Source organism: Ciona robusta, chromosome 1 (assembly GCF_009617815.1).
Source record: "Ciona robusta chromosome 1, ASM961781v2".
NCBI lineage: Eukaryota > Metazoa > Chordata > Ascidiacea > Phlebobranchia > Cionidae > Ciona > Ciona robusta.
The window spans coordinates 11,776,083-11,795,482 of record NC_143235.1 but is presented as its reverse complement, the minus strand read 5'-3'; the positions used below and the strand labels follow the sequence as shown (position 1 = coordinate 11,795,482).

At 32.3% G+C, this 19,400-nt stretch overlaps 3 protein-coding genes across 5 annotated transcripts; 2 read left to right on the top strand and 1 right to left on the bottom strand.

The window, feature by feature from the left end:
* Positions 1 to 104: 104 nt before the first annotated feature.
* On the top strand, positions 105 to 2,553 carry LOC149743250 (serine/threonine-protein phosphatase 2A 65 kDa regulatory subunit A beta isoform-like). The gene has a single exon (XM_089875881.1). It carries the CDS (start codon positions 247 to 249, stop codon positions 2,008 to 2,010), a length of 1,764 nt encoding a protein of 587 aa, XP_089732007.1. The 5' UTR covers positions 105 to 246; the 3' UTR covers positions 2,011 to 2,553.
* LOC149743249 (solute carrier family 49 member 4 homolog) lies at positions 2,549 to 13,025 on the top strand. The gene is made up of 11 exons (XM_089875885.1): positions 2,549 to 2,734; positions 3,261 to 3,453; positions 3,772 to 3,946; positions 6,598 to 6,737; positions 8,092 to 8,227; positions 8,779 to 8,914; positions 9,308 to 9,439; positions 9,726 to 9,793; positions 10,472 to 10,605; positions 11,148 to 11,327; positions 11,632 to 13,025. Exons 1-11 carry the CDS (start codon positions 2,657 to 2,659, stop codon positions 11,751 to 11,753), a joined length of 1,494 nt encoding a protein of 497 aa, XP_089732011.1. The 5' UTR covers positions 2,549 to 2,656; the 3' UTR covers positions 11,754 to 13,025.
* Positions 13,026 to 15,140: 2,115 nt separating this feature from the next.
* On the bottom strand, positions 15,141 to 18,961 carry LOC149743248 (uncharacterized). Of its 3 annotated transcripts, none has more exons than XM_089890503.1 (6): positions 18,792 to 18,961; positions 18,574 to 18,735; positions 17,965 to 18,138; positions 16,578 to 16,748; positions 16,006 to 16,095; positions 15,141 to 15,360 (listed from the first exon to the last, which is right to left on the bottom strand). In XM_089890503.1, exons 1-6 carry the CDS (start codon positions 18,876 to 18,878, stop codon positions 15,244 to 15,246), a joined length of 801 nt encoding a protein of 266 aa, XP_089746629.1. In that variant the 5' UTR covers positions 18,879 to 18,961; the 3' UTR covers positions 15,141 to 15,243. The 3 variants fall into 3 exon arrangements, with proteins under 3 accessions (XP_089746629.1, XP_089746638.1, XP_089746646.1); XM_089890512.1 differs by having other exon boundaries at positions 16,011 to 16,095; positions 18,792 to 18,960; XM_089890520.1 differs by lacking the exon at positions 18,792 to 18,961 and having other exon boundaries at positions 17,965 to 18,134; positions 18,574 to 18,709.
* Positions 18,962 to 19,400: the final 439 nt, after the last annotated feature.

Here is a 19,400-nt window from a genome sequence, read left to right as displayed (position 1 = left end):
AATAAAAATGTTTCGATATTACCGATTTTAAACCTAAAACTTATTTTGAGAGCTCCCCAAATTGTTATATTTCATGTGAAACAGCGCCACCTACAATGTCGCCATTTTTCATAAGCAACAGTTTCTCCTACGCCTCTTTCCAAAGATCAACTGAGTTGCAGTTTTGCGTAAAGTGAAACAAAAGCGTTCGATTTGAACATTTTTATATTGATTTTTTACTATTAAAAGTACTTCTAACTTAAAGAAATGGCCGAAGAAGCTGGAGATGACTCTCTGTACCCGATTGCGGTCCTAATTGACGAATTACGTAATGAAGACGTCCAACTACAATTAAACAGTATGCGGAAGCTATCTACAATAGCACTGGCACTTGGAGTTGAAAGAACAAGATCGGAGCTCATTCCATTCCTTACAGACTCCATGTGCGACGAAGATGAAGTGTTGCTTGCTCTGGCCGAACAACTCGGTTCATTCACACCGCTTGTTGGCGGTAACAGCTTCGCCCATTGCTTACTCCCACCACTAGAGAGTCTTTCTACAGTTGAAGAAACCGTAGTGAGAGATAAAGCTGTTGATTCTCTCCGTTCTGTTGCTAATGATCATAGTGCAAATGATTTGGAAGCTTACATGATCCCATTAATAAAGCGTTTGGCAACTGGTGATTGGTTTACATCTCGTACCTCTGCGTGTGGGCTGTTTAGCGTCGTCTACCCTCGTGTGTCTAGCGCCCTCAAGCAAGAGTTACGCACCATGTTCCGGAATCTTTGTGGCGACGACACTCCAATGGTCCGACGAGCAGCTGCTTCAAAACTTGGAGAATTCGCCAAAGTTGTTGAGCGTGAACAAGTCACTTCCGATCTAATTCCACTCCTGCATAACTTGGCAAGCGATGAACAAGACTCGGTGAGGTTGCTTTCTGTGGATGGGTGTGTTACAATGGCTGACTTGCTCAACGAAAGTGAATGTGAGCAGTATCTTCTTGGTACAATCCGTGAAGCAGCAGCAGACAAGTCCTGGCGAGTGAGATATATGTTGGCCGATAAATTCACCTTGTTACAAAAAGCAGTTGGTCCTCAACTGACACACCAACATTTGGTCCCAGCTTTCCAGGCTTTACTCAAAGATTGTGAGGCTGAAGTGCGTGCTGCTGTCGCTTACAAAGTGAAATCTTTCTGTGAGAACCTTCAAGTGGATAAGAGAGAACAGGTGATCATGAACAGCATACTTCCTCATGTGAAGGAGCTTGTGACTGATGCAAATCAGCACGTGAAGTCTGCTCTTGCTTCAGTCATCATGGGCCTGTCTCCAGTTCTCGGTAAAGACAACACGATTGAGCATCTTCTTCCACTCTTCCTCACTCAATTGAAGGATGAATGTCCAGATGTTCGTCTGAACATCATTTCCAACATCGACTGCGTGAACGAGGTGATCGGAATCGACCAGTTATCTCAATCCCTGCTTCCAGCTATCGTGGAACTTGCAGAGGATGGAAAATGGAGAGTTCGCCTCGCGATTATCGAGCACATGCCTCTTCTTGCAGCACAATTGGGCCAGCAGTTCTTTGACGACAAATTGAATGAGCTTTGCATGCAGTGGTTGGTTGATCATGTGTTTGCAATCCGAGAAGCCGCGACCACGAACCTGAGAAAACTTGTTGAAGCTTTTGGAGTGAATTGGGCTAAAGACACCGTTGTGCCGAAAATCCTCAACTTGGCTCAAGATCAAAACTATCTCCGAAGAATGACAACAATCTTCTGTGTGAACGAATTGGCAACTGCTCTTTCAGGGGAACTGTTGACGAAACTAATTCTCCCAACCATTATCCGTCTCTCCACCGATAACGTCGCTAATGTCCGTTTCAATGTCTGCAAATGCATGGAGAGAGTTGGCTTACAATTAGATGGTACAAGTCTCAGTACTGAAGTGAAACCAATGCTACAACGCCTCACCCATGACAAGGATGTTGACGTCCAGTTCTTTGCACAGCGAGCCCTACAGACATTGGCTTGATTCTACAGAATAGGTCAAATGGATACATCTAGACACTAGACATATTGAGTATATTTTCCTTCATGCTGTTACCCCTTTAAGTTCTCATACAAATAAATTAAAATTAGAGTTTTGCTTCAAACTGTTGTAAACTAGAATATAGTTGGCATTCATTAAAATTCATTGAAAAATTTGATTCTGGCGCATTTAGAATTCTTTCACGCTTAGTTGTTTCTTTTATTGTTGTAAATACTTAAAGTTCGATGTACTTGGTTCATTCTGGTCCACTTGTAATTGTATTTCCTGTTTCCTTATCTGTTCTAAAGTGTTTAAACAACCATATCGGTAAGATCATACTGTTTATGAACGAATAAAACATAAAATTGTCAAAATTCCAATTTAAAAAAAAAAAGATTTTAATAAATGATTTTTTTGTGCCAGTTTTTGTCTTTTGACATATTCACCTGCACCAGTAATACACCAACGTGATTAAAATCTGAGTGAAAAACATGAATCAACACTTGCCGTACATAACTTAATGCTGTAATTGTGTCCAATTATTAGGAGGATTTGTAGCTGTGTAGCAGGAAACACTGTGTGCATTTATGGAGTCTGTATAGTTTTATTTACTGGAAAAGACATCTAAATTGCTACAAACTTTGGGGAAATGACCATCGAAAATGAAAATGAACCTCTTATATCTGACAGTAAATCTTATGGATCTACATCTCAAGAGAGCTTAACGGTATTTGTTTAAATTTCCTTTTTTTTAAAAAACACAGCTGTTTATTTATTTTTTGTTTCTGAAAGAATGATCTTGGTTTAATTTTTGAGGATTTTTTAAAATTCAAATTATTGATCTTTATTTTAATTTTCTGTAATTTTTGAAATAGCACTATTTATGAAAACTAAAGTTTACTTTTGTTCTTGAAATTGGGCATGCAAGAAATTTGATGTTAAAAATAATAAAATGGCATGGTCATTTTGAATATGATTATCCAGAATATATTTTTTTGTAATTTTTTTATACGTTTTGTGCGCAACAATAAAGTAGCTTATCTCAGCAAGTAGCAACTTTAATTTAATGCTCTGATAACAACTAAAACTAGGTTAACAGAACTTTGTTGTTTTGCATCATTTATTAAAACACTTGAATATTGTTTTAACGCCACAAAGAAAAACCATCTCATTTATAAAACACTAATTGCACGAAAATGAAACAATAATTATGATGCCAAACTTTTTAATTTTTTTTATACTTATTATACCAGGACCATGATCTCCTCAATGAAAACAAGCCAATAAATTATAAAGAAGATGTTAAAACTGAAGAATTTACTGTGTACTGGTACAGATGGTATATATGTCTTATATTTGCTGTACAAGGCCTGTTGCAAGGAGCTGTATGGAACACATGGAGTCCGATTGATGATTCGGCTGAAGCAGCAATTGGTTTTACAAAAAGTGAGTTGGATATACGTTATCACAACATTTTATATTATTATATTTACATTTTTTTGTGTTTAATATAAAAATAAGTACAGTTTAAATGAATGAATGAATGACATTATTTGCCTCTTTGGTTATAGTAAAAAAAATTAGAATAGTTTACTAAATTAAAAGATTCGGAAAAATGTTAAAAAACAGTTCTTATAACATGCTTATGAAGGACTAAAGATTTTCCATAAAAAGTTACTCTCAAGTCTTTAGAAACAATATGAATATAATGTAATAAAAATTTTAACATTGTGTTCAACATTACTCAATTTTTCAACCTCACAGGCGATACGGAACTTCTCACCAACTGGGGTCCCATATCTTTCATAATCACAATGCCATTCTACATGTGGCTGCTACAAATCAAAGGTCTTAGGTTAACTGTTGTGTCCGGTGCCTTTCTTGTCGCTATAGCAACAGGACTACGATGTTTACCCTTGCCCAACCATATACTTCAATAGTAAGTCTTATAGCATATTTAATTATATAGTAGTATGGTAGAATAGTGGTTATATAGTAGAATGAGTTGGGCGGTCAGTATAGTACAAATTTATATAGTAGAAGAGGGCACATGTTTTCATTCTCTTTTCTCTTCCAATTTGGCAGTACACAAAGAATATTTACAGAATTATATAACCGTAGCCATAGGCGGATCTAGGATTATTCTGACGGGGGTGTTCGCAAGAAAATGTTTAACTAATAGTTGCAAAGCGCCGTATTAATATGTGCGTAAATCAACCCGTAAGTTTTAATTCACCACTTGCATTTGCCCGCGGTAGCAACATTAATCTATGCTACGCGTAATAAAGTCATTATTTACGCAGGATTTACTCAGACAAGCAGAATGTTTGTTACGTCATAGTAGGGATTCACACGTTGATTTTTACGTCATAATACCGACTTTCGTATTCAAATTTGCCGCACAGGAACTTTTAACTAACTATAACCAAACGTTCGTTGTTTCACGTTCATGTTAATTGCCACAATATTTTGTTACATCACTTATAGTTACAACACCGGTTAGGCAGACTTAAAACATAATACGATACGCATATTTCTGGAAAGCCTGTTACTATTTTTTGCTAACGCGAGTTTGGTTTACCCTCTCTATTTCTGCATAAGAATTCAGTTAAACAAACAATATTACTGCAATACTGCTAAACAGACAATGTTTTATCCCTGCATTGCATTCTAAACGATTTAGGCCGTAAAAATCAATTTAAATCTGTTCCAGAAGCATTGCTTCTTTATATTTACGATGTTTTCCTCAGCCAAGCAGTGTATTTGTTACGAAATAGTAAGGATTCACACGTGTATTCATTGCATCATAATAACGATTGTTTGACCTGGCAATTGATTACGACATAATAGCAATTCACACGTCGATTGTTTGCGTCATAATAGGGACTCACACGTTCATTATTTAGCTTGCAGGTGCTTAAAACATGATGTGTGCTTTTTCACGTTTGCCATTAGGTAAAGGATTGTCTCGTTTACGATGAATACTTTCTATGAACGTAAACGCAACAAGCATGTGAATTAAATGTGTGTTTAGATAAAGCTTGGTGGCCACTGGCCAGACCGATTTCGCCACTATAGATTCAAGCTTTTATTTTGGTTATAACAGCAGGTAATCGCAGATTTACCGTTCCTGTAGTGGTAATCCTTTAGCTGGTGGTCACTGGCCACCTAAAATTTTGGTTTCGAAATGTTCCTTAGGTCTTACTGAGTCACTGATAACTGCTGTCTAAATTTTTTTGAAAAAACTCGTGCTTTCGTGTCGAAAATTAACATTTAAAATGCGCGAAATCGAGCTGCGTTACCGTATTTTCCACACGAGCCGTCATGAATTAAACAAAGGTTAGATTATTACATCATAGAATGCGTATTGTTACGTTTAATTTCTACGTTACAGATAACGTAATTTGTTAGGGGTTAGTGGTTGGGAGTTAGGGGTTAGGGCATGGGGTTAAGGTTTTCACTAGCATAAAACAGTGCGAAAAAACAAGGCTATAACGTCCCGTAACGTGCGTAATATAACACTGTTGTGACGTAACATACCGCGATTGTGACGTAATAATTCGTTAACCTTACGCAAGTCAGACGAATTACGGTGACGAGGCATGTTTTCGCGCATTTTCAAAGTTAATTTTCGACACGAACGCCCGACTTTTTCGCCAAAAAAATAGAGAGCAGGTATGAGTGAGGCCTATAGAACATTTTGAAACCAAAATTTCAGGTGGCCACCAGCTAAAGGATTACCTCCTGTAGTTTGGCTCGCCAGACGAGTGATCTTTACGTTAGCATGTAGATATGCATACGATAATATAGATAACGATTGCAACAAGTTGCGCAATCAGTAACAGAGATTTAAGCAGTATTGTAGTATTGTAGTTGATTTTGAGTCACGGAATGTTGATTTTAATTAACTACAAACGATCGTTACTTTGACGCGCGCCGTTTTTCGTTTAGAGCTACGTAACGAAAATATGTATAAAATATCTGAGGGGGGTGTTCAAACACCAAACACCCCCCTCTAGATCCGCCACTGACCGTAGCCCATGACTTTAAAAGAGTTGTTAATTGTTCAAAACACAATCAGGAAATATGGAGTTCAGGTACGCCATCCCATCTTACCCCATAGTTTTCTGTACAGTATTTGTCTTATAGTTATGAAACACATAGGTTTCTTATGAAACACATAGGTTTTATTTAGCATGGCTGATGTCCTACAGCTTGCTATGCCATGAGATCTGATATTCAGGCTAGAGTTTGTGTATTACCCATGCACAACTAAATATATTTTTTTCCTTGAGTTGCACCTGTTAGACAGGTGATATGTAGGTGCTTAGGGTAATAGCCAACTCTGGTTTGAATCTCAGATCCTATGGCAACAGCAACGTAAATAAAATGTAACAACACCTGCCACTAAAACAACATTAAACAGCAAATAAATGAATACCAGATGTTTATTTTCATTTATTAAGTTGAAAAAATAAAATTTAATGAAATTAGTATATATATATCTATATATATGTAATTTCTAATGTTTTTATAAAATTAAATGAGGAAAAAAAAATAATTTCATTAAATTTTAATTTCTCAACACAGCGTAATTCATGTGGCTCAGTTTTTAAATGGAATTGCTGGTTGTCCGGTAATGGCTGTTCCACCAATGTTATCTAATGTATGGTTCCCGCCAGCAGAGCGTATCACGGCAACAGGAATTACAACTTTATTTAACTATTTTGGTGAGTCTTATTTTGTAGAAATACATTCATATATTTGGGGTGAGATATTTTTGTTTGACATGTTTCTATTTTTTGGATAATTTAAAGTTAGGTATTTCACTTACAAATAAAAATATGTTTTCTTATATAATATATTTGCACATTATTGTTTAATATGTTTTTTGATAGATAATTTCTTTGTTTAAGTGAAAAAGTTTGTCTTTAATTACAAATTTCGCACTAAATAAACACTTTACTTACTAGATCAGCATTTCTTAAACTGGGGTAAATTTACCCCTGAAAGTAAATTCCTCGGATTTAGAGGGTAAATGCGCTACCAATAAAAATTAAAGTCAGTTGACGCGACACAGAAAAATTATGCAAATTGTTATACTTTACCAGCAACAACTCGTTGCCGAAAGCTAGCGCATCTAACGCATTAAATATAACTGATGTAATTAGTTGTTTTGGCTTTTTTAATAAATGAGCGCCAAATTACATATTCGGGGTAAATCTGATAAGCATCTTTGATAGAAGGGTAAAAGATACAAAAATGTTTAAGAACCTGTCCGGCGCCGTGGTATAGTGGTTAGCGCGCCTGCCTGTAACCCAGAGGTAATCGGTTCAAGCCACGACGCTGCTACCATTGTTGGCGTATCGGTATGTGTCTTTGGGCAAGACACTTAACGGCAATTGCTCCAACCCAGTGGGCGCTGATGGGTTGTCTATATTATCAGCCATACATAAAAAAATAAAAAAATCCCCCCAAAAAATAATCACCTATAAAGTAACATATATGGTAACTTGTCAGTTGGCACGAGGTGTTAAACTCGTGTGATAACGACTGTCGTTTTTCGGCCACACGAGGATAAAGTAAGTTACATTCATTCATTCTATCATTCAACCACTGAACTAGATTGTCAACCTGTGTAACAAAGGACTTACAATCTATTTATAGATGTTGTATTTATATAGGCATTCGTTCAAACATACATTCTATTAATGATTCAACTGCCATTCTACCTCGTGGCATGTCTGTGTTTGTTAATTGAACTTTGCCTACATAAGTCTTCAGACTGTGTTTTAAAAATAATTCTGCATTTAGAACTTAACTATAGAATATTAAAATTTGCATTGAAACATAACAGTATACTAAATGAAAAGTCTATAAATATTAAAATAAATAAACAAATACACAATCATGCATTACTGCTTATAATACTGATATGTAAACCTTCTACTAGTAATATAATAAATACCCTTTATGGCAATAAAAATTTAAAAAATATTAAAAAACAAATTTTTATAATTTATATATATATATATATATATACTTTATTCTCATTGGTCATGGCAATAAAATTCTGTATTTCAGGCACTGGAGCTGCTTATATTATCGGCCCTTTATTTGTGAGTGAGCCTCCCAACTCAACGCTTAACATTTCTTGTTTTAATGTTTCTAAACATTCGTTGCCAGTCAACAGTTCATGTTTTGAGATATTTAAAATAAGGTAATAAGTTGAAATTTGCATTAAATTTTGTTTGTAACTAAATCTCATTTTGGAGCAGTAAACTTACATGACATATTAATTAATTATTGTTCATTAAACAGAGATAGGATATAAATGTTAATATTATGAAAATATAAACATTATTATACGCTAAACCTTTATTGAACAGTTGTTTTTCTATTTTTGCTTGTTTTTACCTTAAAAAAATAATTTAAGCATTATTGTCAGTTTTGCATTCGATATAACAATATTAAATATATATATATATACCTTTTTATAACTTTTAATATATTTAATTCTGAATGTTAATTTAAAATAAAAATCTATCTTTAAACATATGTATATATTATATATATGTGTGTGTGTGTGTCATTTTGAAGTATTTTTTAACCTTTTTTAAATCGATTCTGTTTAAAACCCAACTGTAATAATATGCTTTTAACAAGAGAAGTATAATACCATTTAAAAAATTAGTCTAGCCATTCCGCCATGCAAGCTGTAACTAAATATACTGTGTAGGTTCACTAAAGATCCTTATATATATTTTCTAGACATGAAATACAGGCTGTCATGTATCTAGAGTTTGGTCTTGCTGCGGCAAATTTCATCGCTATGATGATTTTCTTTCCGAAGAAACCACCAACCCCCCCTAGTGTCTCGGCATCCAAAGCTAGAATGAGTTTAATGGTATGTTTATGTTTATAATATATTGCGCATATTTTAGCAAAAAAAGAAATAGAGAAGGCCGGATGTTTTACAGCTGATTAATAATTATTTTACTGTAGGAAAAGACTAATATTGTTGTAAAAATATGAACTAAATTGTTTTTAAATTTGTTCCATACAAAAAATTTAAAGTATAATGGTGGGAAAGCAATTGTTTTTGAACTTTAGACTTTGTAATCAATATTTAAATCTTCAAATTGTTGTGTAGGTGCTTTTAAAGCAGGATTATCTTACTTGCTAATGATAATAACTATGTAATCTCTTTTAATTTATGTAAACATCAAGTCAATTTTACTCGTTTTTGCTGCACAATTGTTTGCTTGTTACAAATATTTTTTATTCCTTTATTTTTCAGAGTGGGATTCTGTCACTCAGGCACCACAAGCAGTATTTGGTTGTTGCTTTCGTTACTTCAATAATATTTGGTACGTGGGGTGGCTGGGCGGGGGTGATGGCAATTATTCTTAAACCTTTGAAAGTAAAACAGGTGGGTAAGACATAATTGGAAACAAATTAAAGCTAATCAACATAACTTTAAATTCGCTTATGAAAAAACATAACTTTAAATTCACTTATGAAAAACATAACTTTAAATTCACTTATGAAAAAACATAACTTTAAATTCACTTATGAAAAAACATAACTTTAAATGCACTTATGAAAAAATATAACTTTAAATTCACTTATGAAAAACATAACTTTAAATGCACTTATGAAAACATAGCTTTATTTATGGTATTTGGAAAAGGTATAAACTTGTAATATATTTATAGAATGAATCCGACTTTATCGGTTTCATGATGACGTTGATTGGTTGTGCTTCTGGGATGTTTGTTGGCTGGTAAGTACTTAAGTATTTTTTTTTTTTAATAACTAAAATTCTTGAAAATATTTTTTTGAATTTCTAATGGTTTGTATATGATACTTGTGGTGTTTTTTGATGTTCTTTTTTTTCAAAAAACTGCTTTACTAAAATTTATGCAATATTGGGAAAACAATTTCATTTTCTCAAATGCTTTAATTTATGTTTTGAAATTCCACTTGTGATAGCAACATGCTTGTATGAATGTGACCGATTTAAATTGAGACACCAAGGCGTTGTATAGTTTGACAACACTGGTTTAATTGAAAACAGATCAATATTACATTCACGTACTGCGTATTCAATGCAACTAACTCATCTGTAGGCATGAGGTCTATTGGTAAACCCACAGAAATAGTGGGCAGATGGTGGTGTGTATGTATGACTGTATGACACACGCCTGGTGTCTTAATAAACTAATCTTGCAACTGGAATATGGCCTATACTATGTGGTTCCAACTTCTAACATATAAGAAATCATTCATAGGCAAAATATAACTCAAAAGTTTAATTGAGATCTATAACTTACCAAATCTAAATTTGTTGTAGAACAAATTTTACTGCTTTTTCTCTGGTCAAGTACCAGCACAATGTGTTTACAAGCATTCTCTAAAATGGCAGAAAACCTCAAAATAAAAGAAAAGATTTTTCTCCTAGGTTTACTGATCGATTGAAAGGAAGAATGAAAACAATGTTGTCGTTCTTATTTATCGTCAGTTTTCTTGCGTTTCTATATTTCGTTCTTCTCTGCCTACCATCAGTTAATGTGGATCCATTCAAGCCAGGAAAAGGTTTTAGATTCATCGTTTAATTTAAAGTAAAAAATATATAATGTGTTGGTGTAAAAGTGAAGTTCTGGGAATTGTTTATTTTTGTGATTAATGTTTTTGTGTGCCATATGACCCTATCTCTTTAAATTTCATTTTTTCTCTCTTTAAAATTAAAAACGGAAAAAAAATGTCTCGAAAAATTTAAATTTCAGAATAATAGATTAGGTTTTATTTGATTTGAAAACTTCAAAAAAATGTGCTTGTGTATTTCTGTAGACAAGTGCATCATTTTTGGAAAAACTATAAATTTACTGACAAATTATTTAATGAAATATGCTTACAATTTTCTAGTATACAAAAGAAGTATATATATATATGTTTTTTATTGCAGACATGCGAATATTCAAATTTAAACGACCGTCAATCGTTTACCAAACTTTATTTTGAAACTAAAATTGGTTTTCATTCTTTTATTAAATTGTTTAAATATTAAGAAATTTAAAAATTTTCCATTTTTACCGCCTCCAAAAAAAATTTTGTAAAAAAAAATCTTTTTATTCTAGTGGAAATATGGACAACTATGATAATCCTTGGCATCGCAATCAATGCTGCTGTACCACTTGGTATGGAGTTAGCTGCTGATTCAGCCTACCCTGTCAGTGAAGCTACATCCACATCTGTACTTGTATGGTTTTATAACATCTGTTCATTTGTTTTCTTGATTGGCCTCAAAGTTTCAAGTGGTAAGAGTAATATTGTTGATTTTTTTACATTTTCTACGATTTGAATCATTTTTTTGTTTTTTTTAAAGAAAACTTTCAGTTTTTTGCATTTTGACTCTGAATTTTAATTTAATAATTTTTTTTGTTTAAAAGGGCTGAAAATAGGCATTTTGGTAAAAATATTTTAGGTGTACTTTGGTATTAAACAATTATACTAATTTAAAAATGTAAACTGTATGACAAAATTCATTAAAAAAATTACACATGAATTTAATTTATCATTATTGAGATTAATGAATTTAATGATTTTATCATTTCTTCCCAGATGTAACCTTCGCAAATTATCTCCTGCTTGGTTGTTTTGGTGTCGGGTTCATTGCTCTCTTTTTTGGAACCAAAGAAATCAACCACCGATTGGCGCTAGACGCCGGAGATAATTTATCGTAAATTTCCAGTTTGTTCCAAATTTGAAAAATATGTTCCAAATTTGAAAAAAAAATACCACAGTGTTAGTCATAGTAGGGTGGGGGAAGATGGGACACCTACTCATTCTATTTCCTTCTTCCATTTGGTAGTAAACAAAGGAATTATAAAACTGTATCTTAACGACTCCTCTAGACCGTTGTTAATTGTTTAAAACATGATAGGGATATTTGGATATTGTGGTAAAAGTGTCCCATCTTTCCCCACACCTCTATATTGCATCCCATATTCATGTTATATATAGAATGTGTTCCAATTTTTCACTGAAAATTTATTCAGTATATTTCTTATACTTGATTTGTGTCTTTTTGTGCAAAATTTTGTTTATTTTCTTACCCTATGTTATTAGCAAGACGATCTACCCACAATGCAAGTAAATTAATAACATTTGTTCCATGTCTGTTTCCCTTATATGCAATTTAATTTCTGTTACCTTTGTTGTTTCATAACTTTTCATTTATTGTTTCATAATCGACTGATCCCATCAAACTTTTTGCTATTACATCGTCTGATCTCATCAAACTTTTTGCTATTACATACACCCAAGGTACTACCCACACTACATTATAAAATACCACAAGTTATTCTATAAGTTATCCTATCTCCCTAACCCCAAAAATTTTCAATCCAAACAACTTAAGGTGTATTTTATGTTTGTGTGCTCGCGAAATTTTCAAAATTGCTGTTTTGTCATCAGTTTCATTTCTAGCATAAAAGTCACAGCATATTTCTTAATATATAGCAGGGTGGGGAAAGATGGGACTCCTTTTCATTCTATTTTTCTCAACCCATTTGGTAGTAAACAAAAAACTTTTAAAGAATTTAAAACTCTCTCCCAACGACTCCCATAGACCGTTGTTAATTGTTTAAAATACGATCAGGATATTTAGATATTATGTGCTAAAGGTGTTCCATCTTCCCCCACCCTACTATATTCAACAACAGTTTAAAGCGTGCCTTTATTTCTAAACCTTGCTTCCTATTGTTAAGTGCAACTAGTTGTATAATAGAATGTGATGTACATAAAAAGCTTCCTATCTGTAGCTTAACTACCATTGCATGTAAATCTACCCTTATTTTTTCCATGTATTCAGTAATGTACTGTGCAATTATATCTTTTCAGTGTTAACTTTGTTTAAATTACTTTGATTTTTGTTCTGTTGGATTCACAGTATTGTCACATGTGTTTATAAATATTAAATATGATAATTTCAAATATACCCAAGTTAAACCAAGTGTGTAGGACATAAATTAAGTAATGAAAGGCATACAATATAAAACCGCAGTGTAGCAAGAAAATCATAGGTGACAAAATGTTCGTACCGAACATAAGCATTCGGAAAAAGGCAATAATGTTCGGACAGAAAGATAAATATTTTAAGTTATTTAGTGACATTATAGTTATCTTTAGTGACATTCTTGGATGAATTATGACGTTATAATTTAAGGTTTTATTTTAGTCACATGCATAAGAATTTGTTAAGAATATTAAAATCTCATGTATCCGTATACATGAGAAAAAAATATACATATAGGCCTACATGAAACAAATTAAAAATCATGTGTATCCGAAAATATAAGACAAATTATAAAAAAACTAAAAATCTCGTGTTTCCGTGAACATAAGAAATTTTTTTTAAAGAAAAAAAGTAAAAAATCATGGGTATTCATATACATAAAAAACTAAAAAAAAAAAATGGGAAAAAATTTAAAATCTTGCGTATTTAAACAAGAGAAAATTTAAAATAATAGATGAAAAAATAAAAATTCTTGTGTATCCGTATCCATGAGAAAAATTAAAAATACATGTAAAAGTATGCATGAAAAAAACTAATTATACATAAGAAATATACATGATAAAAATTTAATAAATACATGAAAAAATTAAAACCTTGTGTATAGTATACATAAAAAAATATAAAAAAATACATGAAAAAAAGTAAAAAAAATTCGTGTATCCGTAGACATGAGAAAAATTAAAAAAAAAACATAAGAAAGAAAAAAATTATGTGTATTCATATACATAAGAAAAACTAAAAAAAATCAAATAAATCTTATGTATCCGTACAAGACGAAATTAAAAAAATATAAGAATAAATAAATTAATTAAAGTGTTGTATATGTATACATACAAAAAATTTAAAAAATGGATGAAAAAAAGTCTCATGTATCCGTACATGATGAAATTTTAAAAAATACATGAGAAAAAAAATAAAATCTTGTGTATGTATCAGCAGAAAAATTAAAAATTAGATGAAAAAAATTGAAAAATCTCGTGTATCCATGTACATGAAAAAAAACTAAATATACTTGAGAAAATATACATGTTAAAAATTAAAAAAAATACATCGTAAAAAAATACAAAAAAAAATCTTGTGTACATAAGAAAAACTAAAAAAATACATAAATTAAAATTGAAAATCTCATGTATCCGATACGTGAGAAAAATTGAAAAAAAGTAAAAAAAATGAGAACAAATTAAAAATTTTATATATTCATCCATTATAAAAATTTAAAACATAAATGTAAAAAAATAAAAATTGTGTGTATACATGTAAAAAATCTCGTTTGAAAAATTTCGTTTATCCGTAGACATAAGAAAAATTTTAAAAAAAATCTTATGTATCCGTACATGATGAAAATTTTAAAAATACACCGGAAAATTAAAAAAAAATGATGAAAAAAATGAAAAATCCAGTGTATTTACATGCATGAAAAATTTAAATATACATAAGAAAATATACATCAAAAAAAATAAAAAAATTACATGTAAAAAAATAAAAATTTCGTGTATATACATAAAAAATTAAACAATACTGGAAATAAAATATTACGAGAAATAAGAAAAATGAAAAATACACGGAATAAATAAAAAATCTAATGTATTCATACATAAGAAAAAATAAAAAAAATACAAAATTATGATTTTTTTATTTCGTTTTATGTCATTTTTTAAAAAAAGAAGTTTTTGTAAAAAAATAAAATAAAAATTCGTGTAAAAGCGTTTTAAAAATAACGTGAAAACAACACAAAAAAATTAAAAAGACCTAAAAAAACAAAAAAAATCTAAAAAACATTTTTTTAGTAGACATGGACATTAAAACATCTTATATAGTCTTCGATGGACACAATATCCAACAACTGTCTGTGACGAAACACTAAATGTTTTTTATAGACATAAAATGTTTATTCTCCACCTGCATATACAATGTCGGTAACAGACATAAGCTGAAATGGGTAACTTATTCACACACAGCATCAGGCTTAGGTAATAGACTATTCTAAAATCTTTTGTTTTATATAATCTTTTATACGAACATATGTAAGTTCTCGAAAAATAATAAAAATAAATCGAAAAATAATTTTATTTCGAAAAGAGTGTCGGAATAAATTTATTAAAAATGTTATTTTATATGCGGAACACAAATGCGATATCACAAAAAAAACAGTTTTGTTACAAATATTTGTATATGTATATAACAGTGTATTGAAATATGTGCAATGTTTGTTCTAGTAAAGTTATTGCATCGGCTGTTTTGATCCATTCATGTGATTGTTCAATAAAACGTGACTGTAATAAGAAAACATGATATAGTGGGGTGGGGGAAGATGGGACACCTTTAGTACATAATATCTAAATACCTTGATCGTATTTTAAACAATTAACAACGGTTTATGGGAGTCGTGGGGATACGGTTTTATAATTCTTTTAATGTTCTTTGTTTACTACCAAATGGGACGAGAAAATAGAATGAAAAGGTGTCCCATCTTCCCCCACTCTACTATATTATATATAATAGTGATCAAATTATTTTCATTGGCTATTTGATGTAGAATGTTAAAATATTGCACTGAAAGCAACCGTTAACAACGAAATTTAAGTCTCGGGGCTACGGTTATATAATACAGATGGAAAAGATGGGACACCTTTAACACATAATATCCAAATAGCCTGATCGCTTTAAACAATTAACAATGGTCTGTGGAAGTCGTGAAGATACGGTTTTATAATTCATTGAATTTTCTTTGTTTACTACCAAATGAAAAAAGAAAACTAAACGAAAATGTGTCCCATCTTCCCTCACCCTACTATGCAAATTTATATTCTGTGGTTGCTACGATACGAGACTAAAAATAAAAACAAGTCACATCTTACCCACCCTACTATATTAACTACCCCAGCGCTAAAAAAGTGCATGTATTGCCAAGTCCATACCTTACCTTCAATAACTTTGAACTTTGTTGCCACCTTGAACGTATCTACCTCGGATCTCATGATGAGATTTCCTCGAAGATTGAGAACTTCCTGCGGGTATAGAATGATATGTTACATATATATATACATATACATACATATATATATATGGTAGGTTTGGGGCAAGATGAGACATGTGGTAACGGTACATATGAGGGTGGGGAGATGGGACACCTTTTCATTCTATTTTTCCGTTCAAACAAAAAACATCCAACGAATATCTTACTCATATTTATTACTATATATTTAGGCATAATATACATCATGAATTTAAAATAGAAGAAATGTACATATAAATCAATTAAATAGTCTGATACAGTACTGTGGGGGAAGATGGGATAACTTTAGCACATAATATCCAACTATCCTAATCGTATTTTAAACAAGTAACAACAGTCTATGGGAGCCGTGAGGATACGGTTTTATAATTATTTGAATGTTCTTTATTTATGACCAAATGTGACGAAAAAATAGAATGAAAAGTTGTCCCATTTTCCATCTACCTATATAGTGACTATAGTTCATAGTCATACCATGGTGCCAGTCATTGCTTCCAGGCCATCTGCCAAGTAAATTAGTTGATCATTCGTTATCCGACAGTGGCCGAGATCAAGTTTCTTAATTCGTTTTGCAGATAAAAGTTGTTTCAGTAAAATACAGCATTCAGTACTCATGTGTGAACCTCTAAGATTAACTTCTTCGATCTGTGAATTAAAACAATCAAACTTAAGAGTTAGACTATTACAGTGGGGTTTAGGTTAACGAGATTATTCACACTTAAATGCCAATGCTAACCACAGTATGCTGGTTTAACAAAATTAATAGAAATAGTTTTTTCGGCTGTTAGGTGTAACGACCACGCTTATTTTCTTCCAATTAAATGTAAATATGTTTTAACTGTAAGCGTGTTTTAACAACTGTTTTTTTGTCGCCATATATCCTGTCTTTTAGTTGAAAAAAATATTGAATCTTCGCTACCGTATTCGAAAAGGCGAATAAAGTTATTATATATAGTGGGGTGGGGGAAGATGGGACACCTTTAGCACATAATATCCAAGTATCCTGATCGTGTTTTAAACAGTTAACAACAGTCTATGGTAGTCCCGAGGATACGGTTTTATAATTATTTGAGTGTTCTTTGTTTACTGATAAATGGGACGAGAAAATACAGTTAAAAAGTAACCCATCTTCCCCCACCCTACTGTATATTTATACTAAATATTTTATTAGGCCCCGGTTGGATTTATAGTTGATAGAATATGCGTGCTATCTAAGATACGCTTTTGCGAATAACACAATCAACTGTGCTGCTGCTGTGACCAACAAAAACTGGCGGTTTTTTAATGGAGCTTGGCACGAAATCACCTACAATGTTTTATATTAGTCAGTGTTGGTTTAAATATTCATTTAGGGTGATCATGATACACGTTCTCTTTTTATGATTCGTATTTCTATATTTGGTTTCTATCGCGTTAGCACAATAAATAAGTGTGGTCTGGTGGGGTAAGACGGGACATGTTTTTATTCTCTATTTCCGCCCATTTGGTAGTGAACAAATAATATTTACAGAAATAAATAACCGTAGCCCCCGACTCTAAAACATCGTAGTATTTTTTCAAAATACAGGAAACATGGGATTAGTTAACGGTATATACCCATCTTATCACACAGTGTGATATATATATATTAGGGTGGAGAGATGACACACCTTTTCACTGAATTTTCTCGTCACATTTGGTAGTAAACAAAGAAAGTTTAAATAATTATAAAACCATATTCTCACGACTCTCATAGACCGTTGTCAATTGTTTAAAACACGATCAGGATATTTTGACATTATATGCTAAAGGTGTCCCATCCTACCCCACGCTACTCTATGAAGAATAAATCAATATTAATACTAAAACAATAAACAGTTACCACGTCTCCTTTCATTGCAATAAGGCCTTGTATCAAGCATGAAAGCTGTGATGGTCCTACGTCACAATCCCACATTGAAAACACTTTGACAGGTCGTTGCGTCACCAGATGCTTGATAAGCACACAGCCTTCTACTCCAACGTCGGTGTTGTCACGAAATATTAGTTTGTCTGTCTTAAAACATAAGACATTTACTGAATTATACTAGGGTGGGGCAAGATACGACACTTTTTTATTTTGTTTTCTTGTCCCATTTGGTGGTAATTTAAACAATGAACATTCAAAGAATTATAAAACCGTATCCTCACGAATCCCAGCGCAGACCGTTGTCCATTTTACCGCACAGTTCTATACTTTATCGTCCTATTTGGTAGTAAACAAAGATTATGTAAATAAGTATAGACCCGTTGTCACATGACTCTAAAAAGGCCCTCGTAACTATTTAAAACACGATGGGAAATATGGGATATATATTATTAAGTATTTTGCTACACAGTATAAACGCTATAGAAGACTTGAGCAATACAACCCAGCAGGTACAGCTATAACCTTGCTCTTTTTAGCTCTTTCGCATCAAACAGAAATCATGAAAATGGTAAAACCTCTTACTTTTTCCCATAACAGATTCCGAATCTGCGTTAGGTCGTCATTTTTAAGAAGGCAGTCGGCAAACTTGACTTCTTTCAGCTCTTTCGTTTTGATCAAGTCCAGCAACAAACTGTTACCTCGGTCGCCTAACTTTAAATGTTCCCCGAGATAAAGGAACGCCACCTGTGTATATAGAGTTAGATAGCAGGAAGTCAGAAACCGATACATTGTGACGTCACCTCTCTCGTGAAAGACTGCAGTATAGCATTGATCGCTTGTTGTTGCAAAGTACTTCGGTATAAAGCTCGGTTTGTAGTTTTCCTCATTGCGATCCACAAATTGTAAACGAGTTAAACAACTCTTATACCTATATGAATCGCACTGAATAAAGTGTAACCGCAATTATTAAGATATAGTAGAGTGGGGGGAGATGGGACACCTTTTCATTCTATTTCCTCGTCCCAGTTGGTAGTAAACAAAGAACATTCAAATATTTCGAAAACCGTGTCTTCACTACTCTCATAGATCGTTTTTTTTTTTTTTTAAACATATGATCAGGATATATTTGGATATTATGTTCTAAAGGTGTCCCATTTTCCACACCCTACTATACAATGTTAAGTCAAAATAATTTCGATAAATCTGTAAAAAATATTATACATATAGTCTAAAGACAGTAGGTAACCGTAAAAAAACTTAAAGATAGGGGAAATCTCAACGGTGGGGAGGCCTTCCTTAAATTTTATTAATCTTTTCAATTTATAACTTGCAGAATTGTACTAATACTTTATACATATCCTTCCGTGGGGTAAGATGGGATACTGTTGGCACCTAAACTCAATATTTCG